This window comes from Phaseolus vulgaris, chromosome 9, assembly GCF_051622355.1.
Source record: "Phaseolus vulgaris cultivar YP4 chromosome 9, ASM5162235v1, whole genome shotgun sequence".
Taxonomy (NCBI): domain Eukaryota; kingdom Viridiplantae; phylum Streptophyta; class Magnoliopsida; order Fabales; family Fabaceae; genus Phaseolus; species Phaseolus vulgaris.
In genome coordinates, this window is record NC_143506.1 from 10,634,201 (window position 1) to 10,650,257 (window position 16,057).

At 33.0% G+C, this 16,057-nt stretch overlaps 2 protein-coding genes across 4 annotated transcripts; both read left to right on the forward strand.

Annotated features, from left to right (window-relative positions):
• Positions 1-2,042: 2,042 nt before the first annotated feature.
• LOC137820371 (large ribosomal subunit protein uL16) lies at positions 2,043-4,397 on the forward strand. Of its 2 annotated transcripts, XM_068624425.1 has the most exons (4): positions 2,043-2,141; positions 3,074-3,575; positions 3,891-3,972; positions 4,172-4,397. In XM_068624425.1, the coding sequence occupies exons 1-4, from the start codon at positions 2,132-2,134 to the stop codon at positions 4,241-4,243; spliced, it is 666 nt and encodes a 221-aa protein (XP_068480526.1). In that variant the 5' UTR covers positions 2,043-2,131; the 3' UTR covers positions 4,244-4,397. The 2 variants fall into 2 exon arrangements, with proteins under 2 accessions (XP_068480526.1, XP_090151222.1); XM_090295096.1 differs by lacking the exon at positions 2,043-2,141 and having other exon boundaries at positions 3,058-3,575.
• A 1,695-nt stretch (positions 4,398-6,092) lies between these two features.
• LOC137820370 (uncharacterized) lies at positions 6,093-10,897 on the forward strand. Of its 2 annotated transcripts, none has more exons than XM_068624424.2 (3): positions 6,093-6,912; positions 7,317-7,589; positions 10,322-10,897. In XM_068624424.2, exons 1-3 carry the CDS (start codon positions 6,457-6,459, stop codon positions 10,589-10,591), a joined length of 999 nt encoding a protein of 332 aa, XP_068480525.1. In that variant the 5' UTR covers positions 6,093-6,456; the 3' UTR covers positions 10,592-10,897. The 2 variants fall into 2 exon arrangements, with proteins under 2 accessions (XP_068480525.1, XP_090151221.1); XM_090295095.1 differs by having other exon boundaries at positions 6,239-6,869.
• Positions 10,898-16,057: the final 5,160 nt, after the last annotated feature.

Below are 16,057 nucleotides of genomic sequence, written 5' to 3' on the forward strand. Positions count from 1 at the left end.
TTATGTTTGGTCCAAATTTGTATAGGTGGATTTTATGATTTTGAATCTAGTTGGATAAAAAAAATAACAACATTTAGATAAGAAGGAAATATGATTTTTGGTTATATAAAATAACAACATTTTATTCGCAAAGTTTCCTAAAATATTCTTTTCATATTTTCTTTTGATGTAATGTTGAATTATCTTTCTTAAAGAGTAATATTTTGATTATATGTTAGATATATACAAATATAATATTTTGAGTACAGAAGAAGAAGAATTTAAGAAATATAATTGTTAAGTTTAAGTGATTTTAAATTAGAATATTTAAATTGAGTGAGTTTATTTGTGGTAAAAGAATTGTTTTATAAATCATAATTAATTGTTATATTATCCTTTTGACTTAATTAATATTATTTAATCCTTAAAGTTTGTATTTTTTTTTTCAATCTATTTCAAGTACAATAATTATATATTTCTATGATTTTTGTCTAAGATTGTATGTAGTTTGATTGAATCCTTCTATTAGTGATTAACAAACCTTATAAGTGATTCGTTAGATAAGTTACATTCTATTTTAATAAGAGATCAAACTAACTAATGATACACAACCATAACCTTGAGTCAGACTAGGTGAAAAGATTTTCAAAAGAAGGGAATTGTTTGACTTTTGGATGTTAGACCTATCCATGACGGAAAACAATTCCCTAATCTCGAGTGAGGTCAGACGAAAAGGTTTAACTAGTTATGGAAGCTTTCATCAAGGTTCTCGAACATCGTATCATTTAGAGTAAGAAATCCCTCAATTATCATGTCTTCTTAAGTATCTTTTCACGTGTCTAAGCAGGATTGACATGTTGTCAAAGTGGTAACTTGGAACAAATGCACATGTAGTGTACAAGACTTTAACAAACCATTGTAAATAAAATATCTTTATCAATTTGCTTTTAAATTTAAAATAAGTTGGTTCTTAATCGAGACAAATGTATGTCTACATAATCCAAAAATAGGTAATAAATTTCAAATCTTACGATAACACCATCAACACAATTTTTTTTCCATAAGTAAAATAACTTATAATTCTAGAATCCAAATGTTAAAAATAAAACAACACATACACAAATGTGTTAATGATGGGAAGTGGTGGCAGCCGGTGGTGACAAGATGGTAGGTAGTTTGGTTTTTTAAGTGCACCTCAATATGTTTTTTCTCTCACTTTCCTAAACTTATGTATTTTAAAAAATATATTCGTATAGTATTTTGGATTATGTAATCTATAAAATGAATTTTTAAATTTGTAATATATTTTTGGATTATATAATTTGATTTTTTTTTCAAATACATGATTAGTTTTCAGTTTACATAATTCAGATTTTTTTTTTCATGATTAGTTTTCGAATTACATAATTTAGAAGTCTTTTCTAATATGAGAATAACTTTCGGATTATGTAATTTGGAAATTTTTTTCAAATGCGTGTCCGGATTACATAATCCGAAAGTTACTTTCAAATTCATACTTCTGAATTATATAATCAAAAATAGCATTATAAATTATGTAATCCGAAATATGAAGGTGAAAAAAAAACAATATAATATAAAATTAACAGTCGAGAAAGAAATAACAGTAAGAATGTTGTTTAGATGGCTGCTTCTTCCTGCACCTCCATACCTTCTTCTCTCACCTCCATAGATTTTCGTTTTTCCAAAAATGCCCTTCTGTAATATTCCGGATTACATAATCCGAAAGTCATTTTTTAAATCTTCCGGATTATGTAATCTGGAAGTCTTTTTTCAGATGCATGATTACTTTCTGGATTACATAATCCAGAAGTGTTTTTTAACTTTCAGATTATGTAATTCGGAAGTCTTTTTTCAAATGCGTTTTCGGATTACATAATCTGAAAGTTATTCTATGGGGGTGGCACAAGAAGGATAAAATGTATTTTCATGTTGTGTATGGAGGTGCCTGAAGAAGATATGGAGGTGCAGGAAGAAACAGTCTGTTTAGATTGGGCCAAATTAGGAGTCGGCCCATAAATGAATATCGAAATTACTTGTGTGACATGTTGCAATTTCAAAAGGTTAACAGGATTAGGTCTTCCCTCTTTCTTGCACAGCCAGAACCCACTGCGTTGCGGAGAGAGTCGTCGCAATGGGGAGGAGTAAGCATCCACATTCTCTGTTATTTATTCTCTGTTCTCTGTTTCGATTCATCTTTCGTGTTTTTTTACACCATTATAATTCTTTCGTAGTTGTGCTTTTTGAATTTTTTATGTTCTCTTTTGTTCTTTTTTATCTGTAGAATTCTTTGGATTTAGAGGATAGCTAGATTGAGACATGCTTTGAATAAATATACATTGCATCTTGTATACAAGCCGAGAATGATATTTATAGCCGTTTTAGTTGTTGCGTTTATGGAAGCTCCATTGTTGCCTCTGGTTTGTGGTTGGTGGATATTATGACAGGCAACATGTTGATTATCCGTGTCAATGAAATTTATGTTATGTGCAACTCTGTTTACCATGAATTCCATTTGGTTTATCTTAAAAGGAAAAGAATGGATTGGAGTTGTTTTGTAAGCTTTTAAAAGTTAACATAATTTTTGAAGTGGTTGATGCTTGAATACATCGTCCACCATTGTATATTTTATGTTTATAATCAAATGTAGGCCAATTGATTTTATTTTTTCTTAAGAGTTGAGCGCATTGTTATTTGTAAATTCACTGTATGCGGCTTGTTTTTGTGTTCATGGTCATCCCTTTGTCTGAATGTTACGTAGTTCTTCACCAAGAGTTACACCATTGATATATGCCTGCTGCTACTTATGGTTTATGCTTCAAGAATATGTCAGTTTTCTTTTCCTTTACAAAATTTACATTTTCTACTTGAAAACCACTATCAAGTCACATGTGCAGGGCTTAGTCTTGCAATGTCATATTGTTTCTCAATCCTTGCATAAATTGTGTTATGGTTTTGTTGAGATGTTATAGTATTGATATCATTTAGGAGATTATTCTTCTTTTCTTTTTAATGCTGTTACTTCTGTAACTACAGTCCATATGTTATATTCATGGTATGATGGTGTATGTTTTAGGGCCTGCAAGGTGTTATCGGCAGATAAAAAACAAACCATACCCGAAATCACGCTTCTGCCGTGGTGTTCCTGATCCTAAGATCAGAATTTATGATGTTGGTATGAAGAAGAAAGGTGTTGATGAGTTTCCTTTCTGTGTCCATCTGGTTAGCTGGGAAAAGGAAAATGTTTCAAGTGAAGCATTGGAAGCTGCTAGAATTGCATGCAACAAATATATGACAAAGTTTGCTGGAAAGGATGCTTTCCACTTGAGAGTCAGAGTACATCCATTCCATGTTCTTAGGATCAACAAAATGCTTTCATGTGCTGGAGCTGATAGGCTTCAGACTGGAATGAGAGGTGCATTTGGAAAGCCACAGGGTACATGTGCTAGAGTGGCCATTGGTCAGGTCCTTCTTTCTGTCCGATGTAAGGACAGTAACAGTCATAATGCACAGGAGGCCCTTCGTCGTGCTAAGTTTAAGTTTCCTGGTCGTCAGAAGATCATAGTTAGCAGGAAGTGGTATGTATTAATATAATATTAATTATTTTGACAGCAATCTGAACATGAATACTCCTAGATTAGTTAAGGCAATTTTTTGACTTGAGTATAGTTTCTGCCTTACCTTAATTTTGAATGAAAAGAAATCTATTTAATGTTTTCTTAGACAAATCCTTATATCTTTTATCCATTGCCATCCTGTGATTGATTAGGTTGGAATTACTGCCTGTTTGTTCAAAGGTTTTGATTTTGATTAGAGTTTATTTATTTCAATCCTTTATCATCTTTTTTATGCATTTGATTTGACTGTAATTGTTGTTTTAACTGCTTGTTTAGGGGTTTCACCAAGTTTAGCCGTTCCGATTATCTCAAGTTCAAGTCAGAGAATAGGATTATGCCTGATGGTGTGAATGCTAAGGTAACGCAAAGCTGCACCTGGATGTTGATGTACCAATTGAACATATTGAAAATTTACTGCATATTGTGTTTGCTTACCTAATTCACACTTGGATCTGGTTTTGTTTGAAGAACATTTTTGGTTATGCATTCAATGGATCTATTTTTTCCAAGTTATTTTAGCTTATCTAATTCATAAATTCCTTCATGCTGTCTTGCAGCTTCTTGGGTGCCATGGACCACTTGCAAATCGTCAACCTGGAAGAGCTTTTCTGTCGAGTGCTACTGCTTAAATGACTGTTACTTGGCAAAAGTGGGCATGGACTAATAGTTGTGTTCAACTCAAATCGAGTTTCTTATTTATTTTGCCCGTATCATTAAACTCTATTGAGTTTATCTCATCTCTTACGAATCAGCATGAATGGAATGAATGCTATTTTATTCTGATTTCCTTGCCCTGATGATTTGTTAGATAGTACCATAATGAAAAAGTTAGGATTGATCAGATAACTTACCATCTGTAAAAACAATCGGTTGTTCGTCCTCGTTTGCTTATCGAGAAAAAAAAATCGTGAAAAAAAAATCGTTTAACCACGTCAGGAATCATCAATACATGTATTGGTTTTGCCATCACGTAAACAGTGCTATGAAACTATAATTCTTAGTTCGGAGTATGTAGCTTTAGATTTGAAACAAAGTGATTTGTAGACTAGTTTAAGATTTCGGAATGTAAATTTCTATTATATTTAAAGATTATTTCTGAATGCAAACGTGGAGGATGAGAGACTTTTATCGACATAATAAGTAAGCAGGCGTACAATCCTCTCCATTCTAAGGCTGTGTTTGTTTCTGGTTGTTCACTGTATACGAAGAAAGGCAGAGATTATGTGCGTTTGTTTCCACTTATATATGTGTATTGGCGAGCGAAGAAAGGTGCTGAAACACATTTTTTCATCTTCACGGATGCCCAAAGATTTGCCCAAAAAAGCCACATAGATTATGTGAATTGACCATATTACCCTTGATTTATAAAATTATTTAAAATATTATAAATAATAATTAATTATAATAATAATAAATATAATGATTTATAACAAAGGATAATTGATATAATAATAGTATTAAATATAAAAAATAATAATATAATATAGAAATAATTTTAAATACATTTATATTTTTTAAATGAAATATTTGATCAATAATATTTTAAAAAATATATATATATATAATAATAAATTATTAACAATAAATATAAATATAAATTACATATTTAATAATAATTAAAATAAATTTATTAAATAATAATATTAACAAAAATAAAAATAAAAGTTAATTTTAATTTTGATTTGATTTGTGAAAATATTTTTTTTAAAAAGGATAAATTTGTAAACTTATATTTTATACAATTTAAAAAAAATAAAAATCTCTTTACCACCATCCTATCACACACAAACTTCAATAAACTTTCCTCACAAATTCACTCTAATATACCATAATCCAAACAACCTCACTTTCTTTACACTTTCTTCTCAAATCACTCTAAATTCACTCCCTCAAATCCTCTTCCCAATCCAAACAAACCCTAGGCTTTGTTTGTTCCCACAGAAATGTGTGGATACTTTCAAGGACAGATTGTTGCGAAATACACAAATTCCAATAAATAAAATATTATTTAAAAGTAGAGGTAAATTTCTTTTGACAACTTTTCTTTCTAAACTTAGTGCGAAGAAACTAGTATGTAATAAAATATATATCTATAGTATTTTGAATTATATTTTTTATATATATAAGTTTATATTTTCATATTATTAATTTATTAATATTTTATTATAATAAAATAAATACAATTAATTATATAATATAATATAAAAAATAATTAGTATTATTAAAATAATATAAAATATTAATAAATATATAAAATAATAATTATAATAAATAATAAACTTATGAAATAATAACTATAATAAATAATTATAAAGAATAAATATAACTAAATAATAATAATAATTATTTTTATTATTTATATATTTTTAAAAATAAAGATAAATTTATAAACTTACATTTTATACCTTTAAAGAAAATAAAAAATTTCACACAACCATCACATCATTTACAAAATTCAATAAACTTTTCTAAAAAATCTACATGAATTCAATGGAAAAGTAGAGACTAAATGTACATTTTTTTTTTACAATTTTGAGTTAAGAATTCCATCTATTTTTTTTATTATCTCACGATCTAAAATTCTTTAGGTGCATAAAAAGTATCATAAGTGACAGTCCTGTACCAGAAATGGATGGGGATTCATGGTACATGCAGACTATTATGAATTAGTTCCTGGGCACGTTTTCTGCCATCTCCATTCATGACCATTATTAGATTTCTAACGGGTCGGGTCGTGGAGGTAGGCGGTAAGGGTTGACCCGATAGAAAGCGGTGTTGTGTTGTGAATTCCCGTTGACAGCACTGCTTTTGTCTTTGTGATTCGTTTATTTGAAAATTAAAAATGCAAATGTCAAGGGTGTCTTCGCAAAAAATCACCCAATTCCAAGCTTTAATCCGCGGCACCATCAATCAGCGCCCCCCTGTCCGCCGCCCCTCCTTCTCTGATGCGGCGGCGTTCCGCTCCCCTTCGCCGATTTTCCACCCACAACAACGTCTGGGCAATAGCACCTTCCGATTCTTCTCCTCGAATTTCGACAAAGGCTTTGTGCAGAAGGTGTTTGATAAACCTGCGGTCGCAGTGAAGTCGGCCTTCTCGCGGTACCGCGAGGCAATTGGGTTGCAAATCGAGGCATTTTGCAAGAGGAACTACCTCTTTCTGTTGGGCGCTGCTGGAGTTATCCTTTGCGGTGTTCTTTGGAGGATCCTCTTCGGAGTCGCTAACCTCTTCGTTGGAATCTCCGAAGGCTTGGCTAAGTATGGCTTCCTTGCCCTTTCATCTGCTATCGTTGCTTTTACTGTAAGTTCTTTCGCCAGCTTGTTTCACATGTTCTAGACTACGTCAATTATCATTATTATTATTTTTACTATTATTATTTTTACTATTATTATTCAATACAAACTCTTCCATTAAGATATAAAATAAATAACAACTTGGGCTATGTTTGGATGAAAGTTAGGAAAGTACAATGCATATTTCTGCATTCCATTGCACAAAATGAAAAATGAAGAGTAATGCTTTGAGTAATATTACTTTTGAGCTCTCCCTAGTGAAATCCGAACATGTACTTAATTTGCATCGTGTTAATGTATGTTTGTTTGAGATTGGAAATGCTGGTGGTGGAACATGTTGTGATTCATGTATGAAAGAATTGTACATGGAATGGGACATTGTCTAATTATTTCATTCGTGTTGTCTTTAAGGGCTTGTATATCCGCTCGAGGTTCACAATCAACCCGGATAAAGTTTATAGAATGGCAATGACAAGACTTAATACGTCTGCTGGGATTCTTGAAGTTATGGGTGCCCCGCTTTCTGGAACTGAATTGAGAGCCTATATCATGTCAGGGGGTGGCCTCACCTTAAAGAAGTTCAAGCCGGGTATTAGGAGCAAACGGTGTTTTCTCATTTTCCCCATTAGAGGGTCTGAGAAAAAGGGACTGGTCAATGTTGAAGTCAAGAAAAAGAATGGCCAGGTAAATAAATTTTATATTAGGAAATCACTTCATAGAATTTGTTACTTCCCTCGTCCGTCTCATCATTGTATGTCCAGAGCTAGTAATATGGTTGAGTTAGGTACATTTTGTTGTCCATGTCTTGAGAATTGTTAGTTATATGATTCAAGACCTTTTCTTGGAAAAATTCTTATCTGGTGATTGGTATTTCCGTCTCCATCTGTGTTGTATGATAAATATATTTTCAATAACCACATCAGATTTTGTTCAGTGCTTGAATGTTGATGATAAACTTCCCAACCCAAGATCAATATAAGCAACCAAATGTAAGCATACAAAATATCTCGCGATCAGCATGTACCAAGAATCTCAGCTTCAAACATATTTTTAAAGTGTTTTTACTTTTTTTTTCATATTACAAATCAATAGATTGGTACAGCTGTTACTCCTGTAAATGAGGGGTTCTTTGATGAATGTCTTAAACAGGAAGATATTTATGCATTTGGGATGTTTATTTTGCAAAACTTAGCTTGACATATGATAATGTGCAATCTATGCTACTTTTTGGCCTATTTGGTTGGAGGCTTGGTGCATAACACTCGTGTTTGAAGGTGGTGGTTCCTTGGCATTGCAACTAATTTGGTGTAAAATCATATAATTTTGTTTAAAGGTATTACCTAACAGATATGTTGGGGGATTGGGATGCCCTTTTCCATTGGGGTGTGTGTGTACAACTACCACCAACGAGTCTTTTCCCATTATGTAGGGTTGGCTACATACTTTGTTGTTTTTGTTTTCCTTTTTGGCCAAGGAGAGGAATCCTTATACTTTAAATTCCATGTAATTTAGTTGTCTGTGTTTGTAATTTCTTTTATACCCCCCCCAAAAAAAAAGCCTAGCAGTATAGGTGGCTGGCTACTTGCCACACCACATAAGTACATAACATAGGAATAGCAGAACAGTTTGCTGTGAAAGGATGCTATGGGTATCGTGAGGAATGGTTTTGTTCTTAATGAGAAAATAAGACATGCTTTATTCCTGAATCTTGCATTACTGGCAGAATGATCGAGAGGAGAGGAATCTGGTGTTCATTGAATCACCCAGAGCTGAAAAGTAATACACTGACATATGCTCATATTTACAACCCAAAATGATCTACATCATGCTACTTGTAGTGATATCTAGATATATCTAAAAAGTGTCAACAGAAGCTTAAGAGGTAAGCTTTTGAGGGGATAGTTTAGGAGGCAACAACAAGTAGATTTCTATTTTGGAGTTACATTCAAAAGGGTTCAAATGTGAAGAATGATCTCTTGTTTCTGTGGATTGGTTGATTGTTTTGAAATATATCTCATTTCTCCTACCACGAAAGTAATACTGCTGATGCCAATTGCCAACGTTTCTGTTGAATTTTGCTTGCTGTTATTATAACATGTTCATGGTACAAAATTAACTTCAACATCTACTATTTTGTGGTTATTAATTCTTACTTTTGGTCGAGTGATCAGAATGGATGGAGAGTTGTTTAATTCTAATATAAAACTGTAATGGAACTGAAAATGCAGTCTCTGAAGCTGAATGCATATGTAGATATTCCCCATGAAGTTATTTATATGTGCCAATAGCATGGTTTCGTTTCCAGCAATATCCCCCAAGTTACTTTAGAGCAGGTGTAGGTAGTTGATAAAATATCTCTTCTATTTCTGCAGTATGACATTGTGCTTGGCCAAAGAATATTAATAGGAATCAATGACCTTAATTATCTGCTTTGTTTTATTTAGAGAAAATCTAGCATGGGCTGGTAATGACTGCACTCATAAGTTATGATCAATTATGGATGATGATATCCTTCGGGCTTCTAGTCATACAATGTCATTTATGAATATGATTAAGATATATAATTTTTTATTCCAGTGCTTACTTTGAATTCAAATAGAAGAACTTATTTATATCAAGCAGATTTTGGCTTTAGAATTTTTTTCAAATTACTAATTTTCTTATTACGATAGTATTTTTCTTTGAAGTGACGTTTGTGATTAAATCAGAGAAAATCTATACTAGTTTGTAAAATTTGAAAGGCTGCATAACATTTTGAAGTGGTCAACTTTGGCTCCCTCTCCGTCTGGGTTCTAGCTTCTAGCTTCTAGCTTCATCCCCTTAGGTAGTTACTTATGTTTGTGCCCATCCGTTATCTATGTACTTCCAACCTATGAAGCTCAGACACTCATCTTAAATGGCGTGTCGGTGTCCGATACTCGTGTCGGACACCGACACTCATATGACACCTGTAGGACACACGTATCCGTGAAGTGTCCAATTCAAAAAGTATTTGTTAGATTTCTGACAATTCTAGTACGGTTTTAACACAATTTTAAAAAAGAAAAATACATTGATTTTCTCAAAATTCAAACTTTATTGTATAAATTGTTATTATGATTATAAAACTAAGAAACAAATCATTGTGAACCAGTCATGAAAAACATATTTCCGCTCCAAAAAATAATTTGGAACATACTTGTACATATAAATCTTTATTGTCAATTTATATAATTCATAATTATATAATATATAAATTCGTATTCTCGTGTCCTACATTTTAGAGATTTTACGTATCTCCGTATCCGTGTCTGTGTCGTATCAGTGTCTTCCAACAAATAGGAATTATTTTCAAGAAAAATAAGCGTAAAATGTAAAGAGATAGTTGTTGCTTCAGGGTATGCTTACTTTGCCTTTCCCATTATGTTCATACGCAGTATGATATGAAGCTTCTGGCTGTTGATGTACCCATGGCTTCTGGTCCAGACCAGCGATTATATCTAATTGGGGATGAACAAGAGTACAAGGTTGGTGGGGGGCTAATATCCGAGCTTAGAGACCCTGTAGTGAAGGCAATGGCGGCAACCAAGGAATTTGATGCTCTTGATGAGATTGAGGAAGAGGAAGATGCTGAAAGAGAACGTCTGGAGACTGAAAGAAAGCAGCGTGAAGAAATTGAAAAGCTTGAAAAGAGTGGCACCCAGTAATAGGCTTTCCAGATGTTTTTCTTCTGGTTTATTCTCTATTTGATTGCAGGAGTTGATGTTTTTTACAGCATATTTTGTTTTGTATAAGTTCGAGTTTTCCCTAGATTTAGAAACCCCTGTACCACAAATGGCCAAGTTTATCTGAACCAAAGTTGAGAAAATAAAGGTGACAGGGATCAACGTGCACTGGAATGGACTCAGCATTTGTTGGTTTCGATGTTGCATTGTCTCAAGTGTATAACCCTTGTCCACGATATGGTCACTATCTGCCATGGTTGAATGTCATTTCAGGGACCTAAGTATTTACCACCTGCCCCCTACCCCTTCAAAGTTGTTTCTAGTATTCTTCTCCGACTTTCCAAGGATTCTCAGTGTGACTGGTGCTTCTCTACAAGTTACAGTGAATGCTAAAATTCTAAAAAGTAAAACTAATAGGTGCTCTGATCTCACCAACTCGATTGCAGAGTTAAAAATGTAGCTCACATAAAAGAACATTGCCCAATTTACAGTGAAACGTTATTTACAAACTGGAAAGCAATAAAATAGTAAAAGTAATTTAAAATTTAAGAAGTTTACCGTTTAATTGAGGAGAACAGATTTTCTGTTAAGTTTTCCTGTCTTTATATATATATATATATATATATATATATATATTTTTGGTTTAATTACCTTTTTCGTCCCTATATTTATAGTCAATAGTCAATTTGGTTCCTAATTTTTTTAAAATGTATTCAAAATTGTCCTTTCTGTTAAATATCACCAAACGGCGTTAAGTGGTGCTTATGTGGCAGACACGTGTAAGTTACGTGGATGGTGCTGACATTACTTTAGTGAATACTGAATTAGGATTTAGGTTATTCAAATTGGGGATTTTGAATTTCTGATTTAGGACACCACGGTTTGGATCGCAATTGCTGCCCCTTCACCACCTCTGGACCACACCACATAATCGCTCCTCCAAATCGACCATGGGAACGCAACTCACCATCGTAACTCACGATCGCACCACATAATCGAATGAGGGGAGCACACCTCCGAATGGAATTGAAGCAGGGAAGCGCACCACAAAATCCAACCAGGGGAGCAATCCTCGTATCAGAAACCTAAATCAGAAATTTGAAATCCCTAATTTGAATAACCTAAACCCTAATTCAGTATTCACTAAAGTAATGTAAGCACAATCCACGTAACTTACACGTGTCTGCCACATAAGCAACACTTAACGCCGTTTAGTGATATTTAACAGAAAGGACCATTTTGAATACATTTTAAAAAACTTAGGGACCAAATTGAATTTTTTAAAAATCACTGTACCAAATTGACTATTGGCTATAAATATAGAGACGAAAAAGGTAATTAAACCTTTATTTTTTGTTTCTTTTTGATAAAAGAAATAGCAAGAGTTATTTTATTTTATGTTTAAAACCTTGCTCAGACAAAGTAAAAGAAATTTTCTTCTAAAATAGTTATCCGTTGTGGTATTAAATATACTGTTCTCCGTATTTTATATATTGATTATTTCCTAACTTTAAATATCTGTATTGAACACAGAAAAAGAAGAGTAAGAAATGTGAATAAATATGAAATAAAATGCAGATGTATGTTGATTGAATGGCAGTTTTGTTAGCTAGGAGTGAAAGAAATTAAGAAAGTGTAGAGTTGTGGTGTGGGTGATTGCTGAAATATTCCCTACATTTACACCGCCACCATGTCTGAAATAGAAGTGAAAAATGGACTACTCAAGTTGCTTTTGATATTAATGAGGCACTTATCTTAGTTGTCTATAGCTATCTGTCAATGTGACTTCATGCCCTTCAACTATAAGTCCAATCTCATGTCCCTTCTTCAACTACCATTTTCAAAATTATTGCAATCATGTATGAACTTATATATAACAGTATCAGAGTTAAGTATTAAGCATTCGCATGGAAATGCCCAACAGATAATCATCAGAAACTGATTAGATAAATTATTTTTTTTATAGAAAAGTGTTAAATTAATTCTCACTTCTACAAGACTGGTATCTCGTCATGAGAAACTTTTTGGGATGTCGGTTTTTTCAATGGTAAGGAAATGAAAAAAATAAATAAAATACTTTGACACATGAAAAAGTAAAAATATTCATTTCATATAGTAATATAAATATATATATATATAAATATTTAAATTAAAAAATAAAATAAATATAATTAAAATATTAATTTATTGAATTGTTAAGTAGGAGATTAGATTTTAGAGTGTCAAAATATCAACGCTCTAAGAAAATATCACCAACATCCTTTTCAACAATTTTTTTATTAATTAATGTAATACCAAAAGTTGACATACTCATACTATTCGTGTACATTTTAAACTTACTTAAGATGTAAACACTCTAAAATAATAAGTGGACGTATTGTCATTTTATCATCTTAGACAGATACTCAATAAATTAGACAATGCTTAGGGTTATGGTCTAATTATGTAATTGATAATGATTACACATAAAACAATCCTAAAATCATGATTAAAAAGACGTTTTTGTCTACCTAGACTTATTCTAATTGTTCGTAGATATAAAAGGCTAACACATGTGATACAAATAGGTACATAAGGTAAAAATGATTGACTCTTTTAGAATATCAAGTGTCAAGAATAAAATGACAATATCAATCATTAATCAAGAACATATTATTATGTTTAATATCACCTTAATACATAAGAGTTTAAACAGATTACTCCCAATCCTAAAGGGTAGAATTAGTCACTCATGTTGGCCATTACAAGCATGGAAAACAAGAAAAAAAGATCCAGGATGTTTCTCCTTAACGATAATCTTCTCTAGGGTTTTCTATCTCTTTCTATTCTCACAAGGATGTTTAGGGTTATTTCTCACGCCTCATATTTAACCTAGTGTGGCTTGGGCTAAGTGACTTCTCACCTAGGCGAGTTTGACGAGAAAAAACCCAACTTCTCTGGAGTAAACTCTCCTGAGCGAGCCTTGGACGAGTTCCTCTAGTGTGATTTGGTTTGGATGAGTTGGACGATTTTTGAGCGATTTTCCAATATTCCAACTTTCCCTTTTCATGTAGACTATTATCCTTTAGCCCTTTCATCTCCATTTCTCCCCTAGAATCCTAAAATTAACACAAATTTGAGAATAAATTGTTCTTATTCATATTGTAATCACAAAATATGTAAAAAAAGGTTTAAATTCATGAATTAGGGATTAAATTATAGTTATTTTATCAATAAATATTCATAAGTATTTGTCTTTTAATATGAAATATTACTTAAATATGACACTTATCAAGCTCAGGATTCCATAGGTAAAAGATTTAAAAAATTTATGAGTATACACATGGAGACAAGGTACTAAATAAATTAGTGGATGCATGTGTCATTAATTATATTCCATTACTTTGGCTGACACATGTTTGGTAAATTTAATTTTGTTTGTATGGTTGAATGCATGATATATTTCTATCAACTAATGAAAAATTCATTGTTGAAAAAGCTAGAGAGTCAACCTGCTTCTTTTATTATTTTTCAATCATCTACTTTATTTTCTGCATAGCAATCACAACCACCCTTGTCTTTGCAATTATTTTTAATCTTAATGATTGTAAATAGGTTCTAATCACTGCTTGATTGAATTCACTATTGGATTTGTTGGGAGAGGACATGTGATTATTATTGGATTCGTTAGCCAAATCCTCCTCTGCCATCAGAGACCTCGACCGCACATGATGTCGTGTAGGATTTTTGGTCATAGTAAAATGGAAACTTGGGAGCATCATCATTATAGAAATATGAGCGACTCTCCTCCCCAACCACGAACTTGAAATCCCTCCTTAAAGTTCTTGTAAAAAGAAGTAAGATGGGGTAGAAGACATGTTCTCGGTTGACCACTCTAAGAAAGCCACCCAACCTGGTCTCCGAGCATGGTACTATAAACGTGTAGGAAAACTTGACAAGATTAATGCCAAGTAGAATAGTTGAAAGGCCTGTGGAGTCACCCAAATGTTCGGATGTAACTGAGTGCGTGCCAGATTTAAAACTTGAAGCACCCCTACCGAAAAGCCATCCAAATAAAACTGGACTTGACCATCCGCTATTAAACAAGAATAAAAATAGAAAAAATCCTCCATCAAATCTTCTCACCTGTGACAAACAATGTTGGTGGCCTTACACTTGTGTAGTGACACGATATCTTCTGACATATTTTTGTCCAATATATCTACGCTACTAACAAATGACTGTAGCATTGACAACCATCGGTGCTTTGAAAAGTACTCACAAACCCTAACGTCTACCCACCCATAGTCGCCCATAAGAGGGACATCATTTTCCACAAGTTCCTCAGCCTCCTCCGATGCAGATTGAAGGTGATGGGACACCCTTGTCACCGAAAACCCCCCCACTACTCAATCTTCGACAAACTTGAGAAGACTCATTTATGTTTCCAGAGTCACTAAAATCCAAACTAGACAAATTCTATATAACCCTGAGGCATTCCTAAATACCCTCGAACTCACTCAAAAAAGAAATATAAGAGGAAAAAGAAGACATTGCTTACATCTCGGACCGTGTCTTCAACCGATATACTCTCGAACAAAATGAGAAGAAAGTAGGATGAGTGTGGAACCAGCGCACCAACCTATTTGTAGGCAGTGAAACGAAGGAAGGTGATTTGACATGACATCCCAACTGTCAAATTGTTTCCCTTCGACGATCACGAACACATGACCTTTTACATCTTTTGACAAGCATGTCACCCAAGGCATTTTAGAGTCTTTATAGATTGTACCTATTCAATCCTTGGGTGGCAGTATACCGATGGGTCAACATAACCAACAGGGTACCGATAAAGAAATAAATTTTTCTTTCAAGACTCATCACTTTCGCTCGAGCTTGGGAGACCAGTGTACTGCTCGAAAATCTGACTTACTGAGTACTACTCGAGATGCTGACACCCTCAGATGATAATGACATTTGTCGTCATCTCGACCTCCTAGAAAAACACTCAATAAATCAGCCAGGGTTTAGAATTATGACCTAATCATGTAATAAATAAAAAGCAGACATAAAAACTCTAAAATACTATTTGGACCCCCAAAGTGAGCCTAATTTATTTACATATACTTGTCTTTGTGAAAAAACTAGAAGGAAGAACATTTTATATTCTGGTTTATATCTGGTTTTTCTTTTGTTGAGGCTCTCTTGAGATTTAGTGGGGTCTGGTCTTGTATGCTGAGATGACTGACCTAATTATGAAGTGTCTGTTATGTCCTTGGTTATCTGCCTGTCTAGTTGACTTGTATCATAAAAGCCCAACATATGTAGTATAAATAGGAACATACCCTATGATAAAAGAGATTGACTATTTTAGAATATCCATATTAATAATCGTTATTTTCCTCTAAACTCTAACTTGAGTGTCAAAGTATCATTGCAAGTACTCCACCGAGACTGAAGATTGAGAAT

Coding starts and splice junctions, on each gene's coding strand:
- LOC137820370 (XM_068624424.2), top strand. CDS start 6,457: ATGCAAATGTCAAGGGTGTCTTCGCAAAAAATCACCCAATTCCAAGCT. Junction 6,913..7,316: donor CTGCTATCGTTGCTTTTACT/GTAAGTTCTTTC, acceptor GTTGTCTTTAAG/GGCTTGTATATCCGCTCGAG. Junction 7,590..10,321: donor TCAAGAAAAAGAATGGCCAG/GTAAATAAATTT, acceptor GTTCATACGCAG/TATGATATGAAGCTTCTGGC.
- LOC137820371 (XM_090295096.1), top strand. CDS start 3,058: ATGGTGTATGTTTTAGGGCCTGCAAGGTGTTATCGGCAGATAAAAAAC. Junction 3,576..3,890: donor ATCATAGTTAGCAGGAAGTG/GTATGTATTAAT, acceptor CTGCTTGTTTAG/GGGTTTCACCAAGTTTAGCC. Junction 3,973..4,171: donor CTGATGGTGTGAATGCTAAG/GTAACGCAAAGC, acceptor GCTGTCTTGCAG/CTTCTTGGGTGCCATGGACC.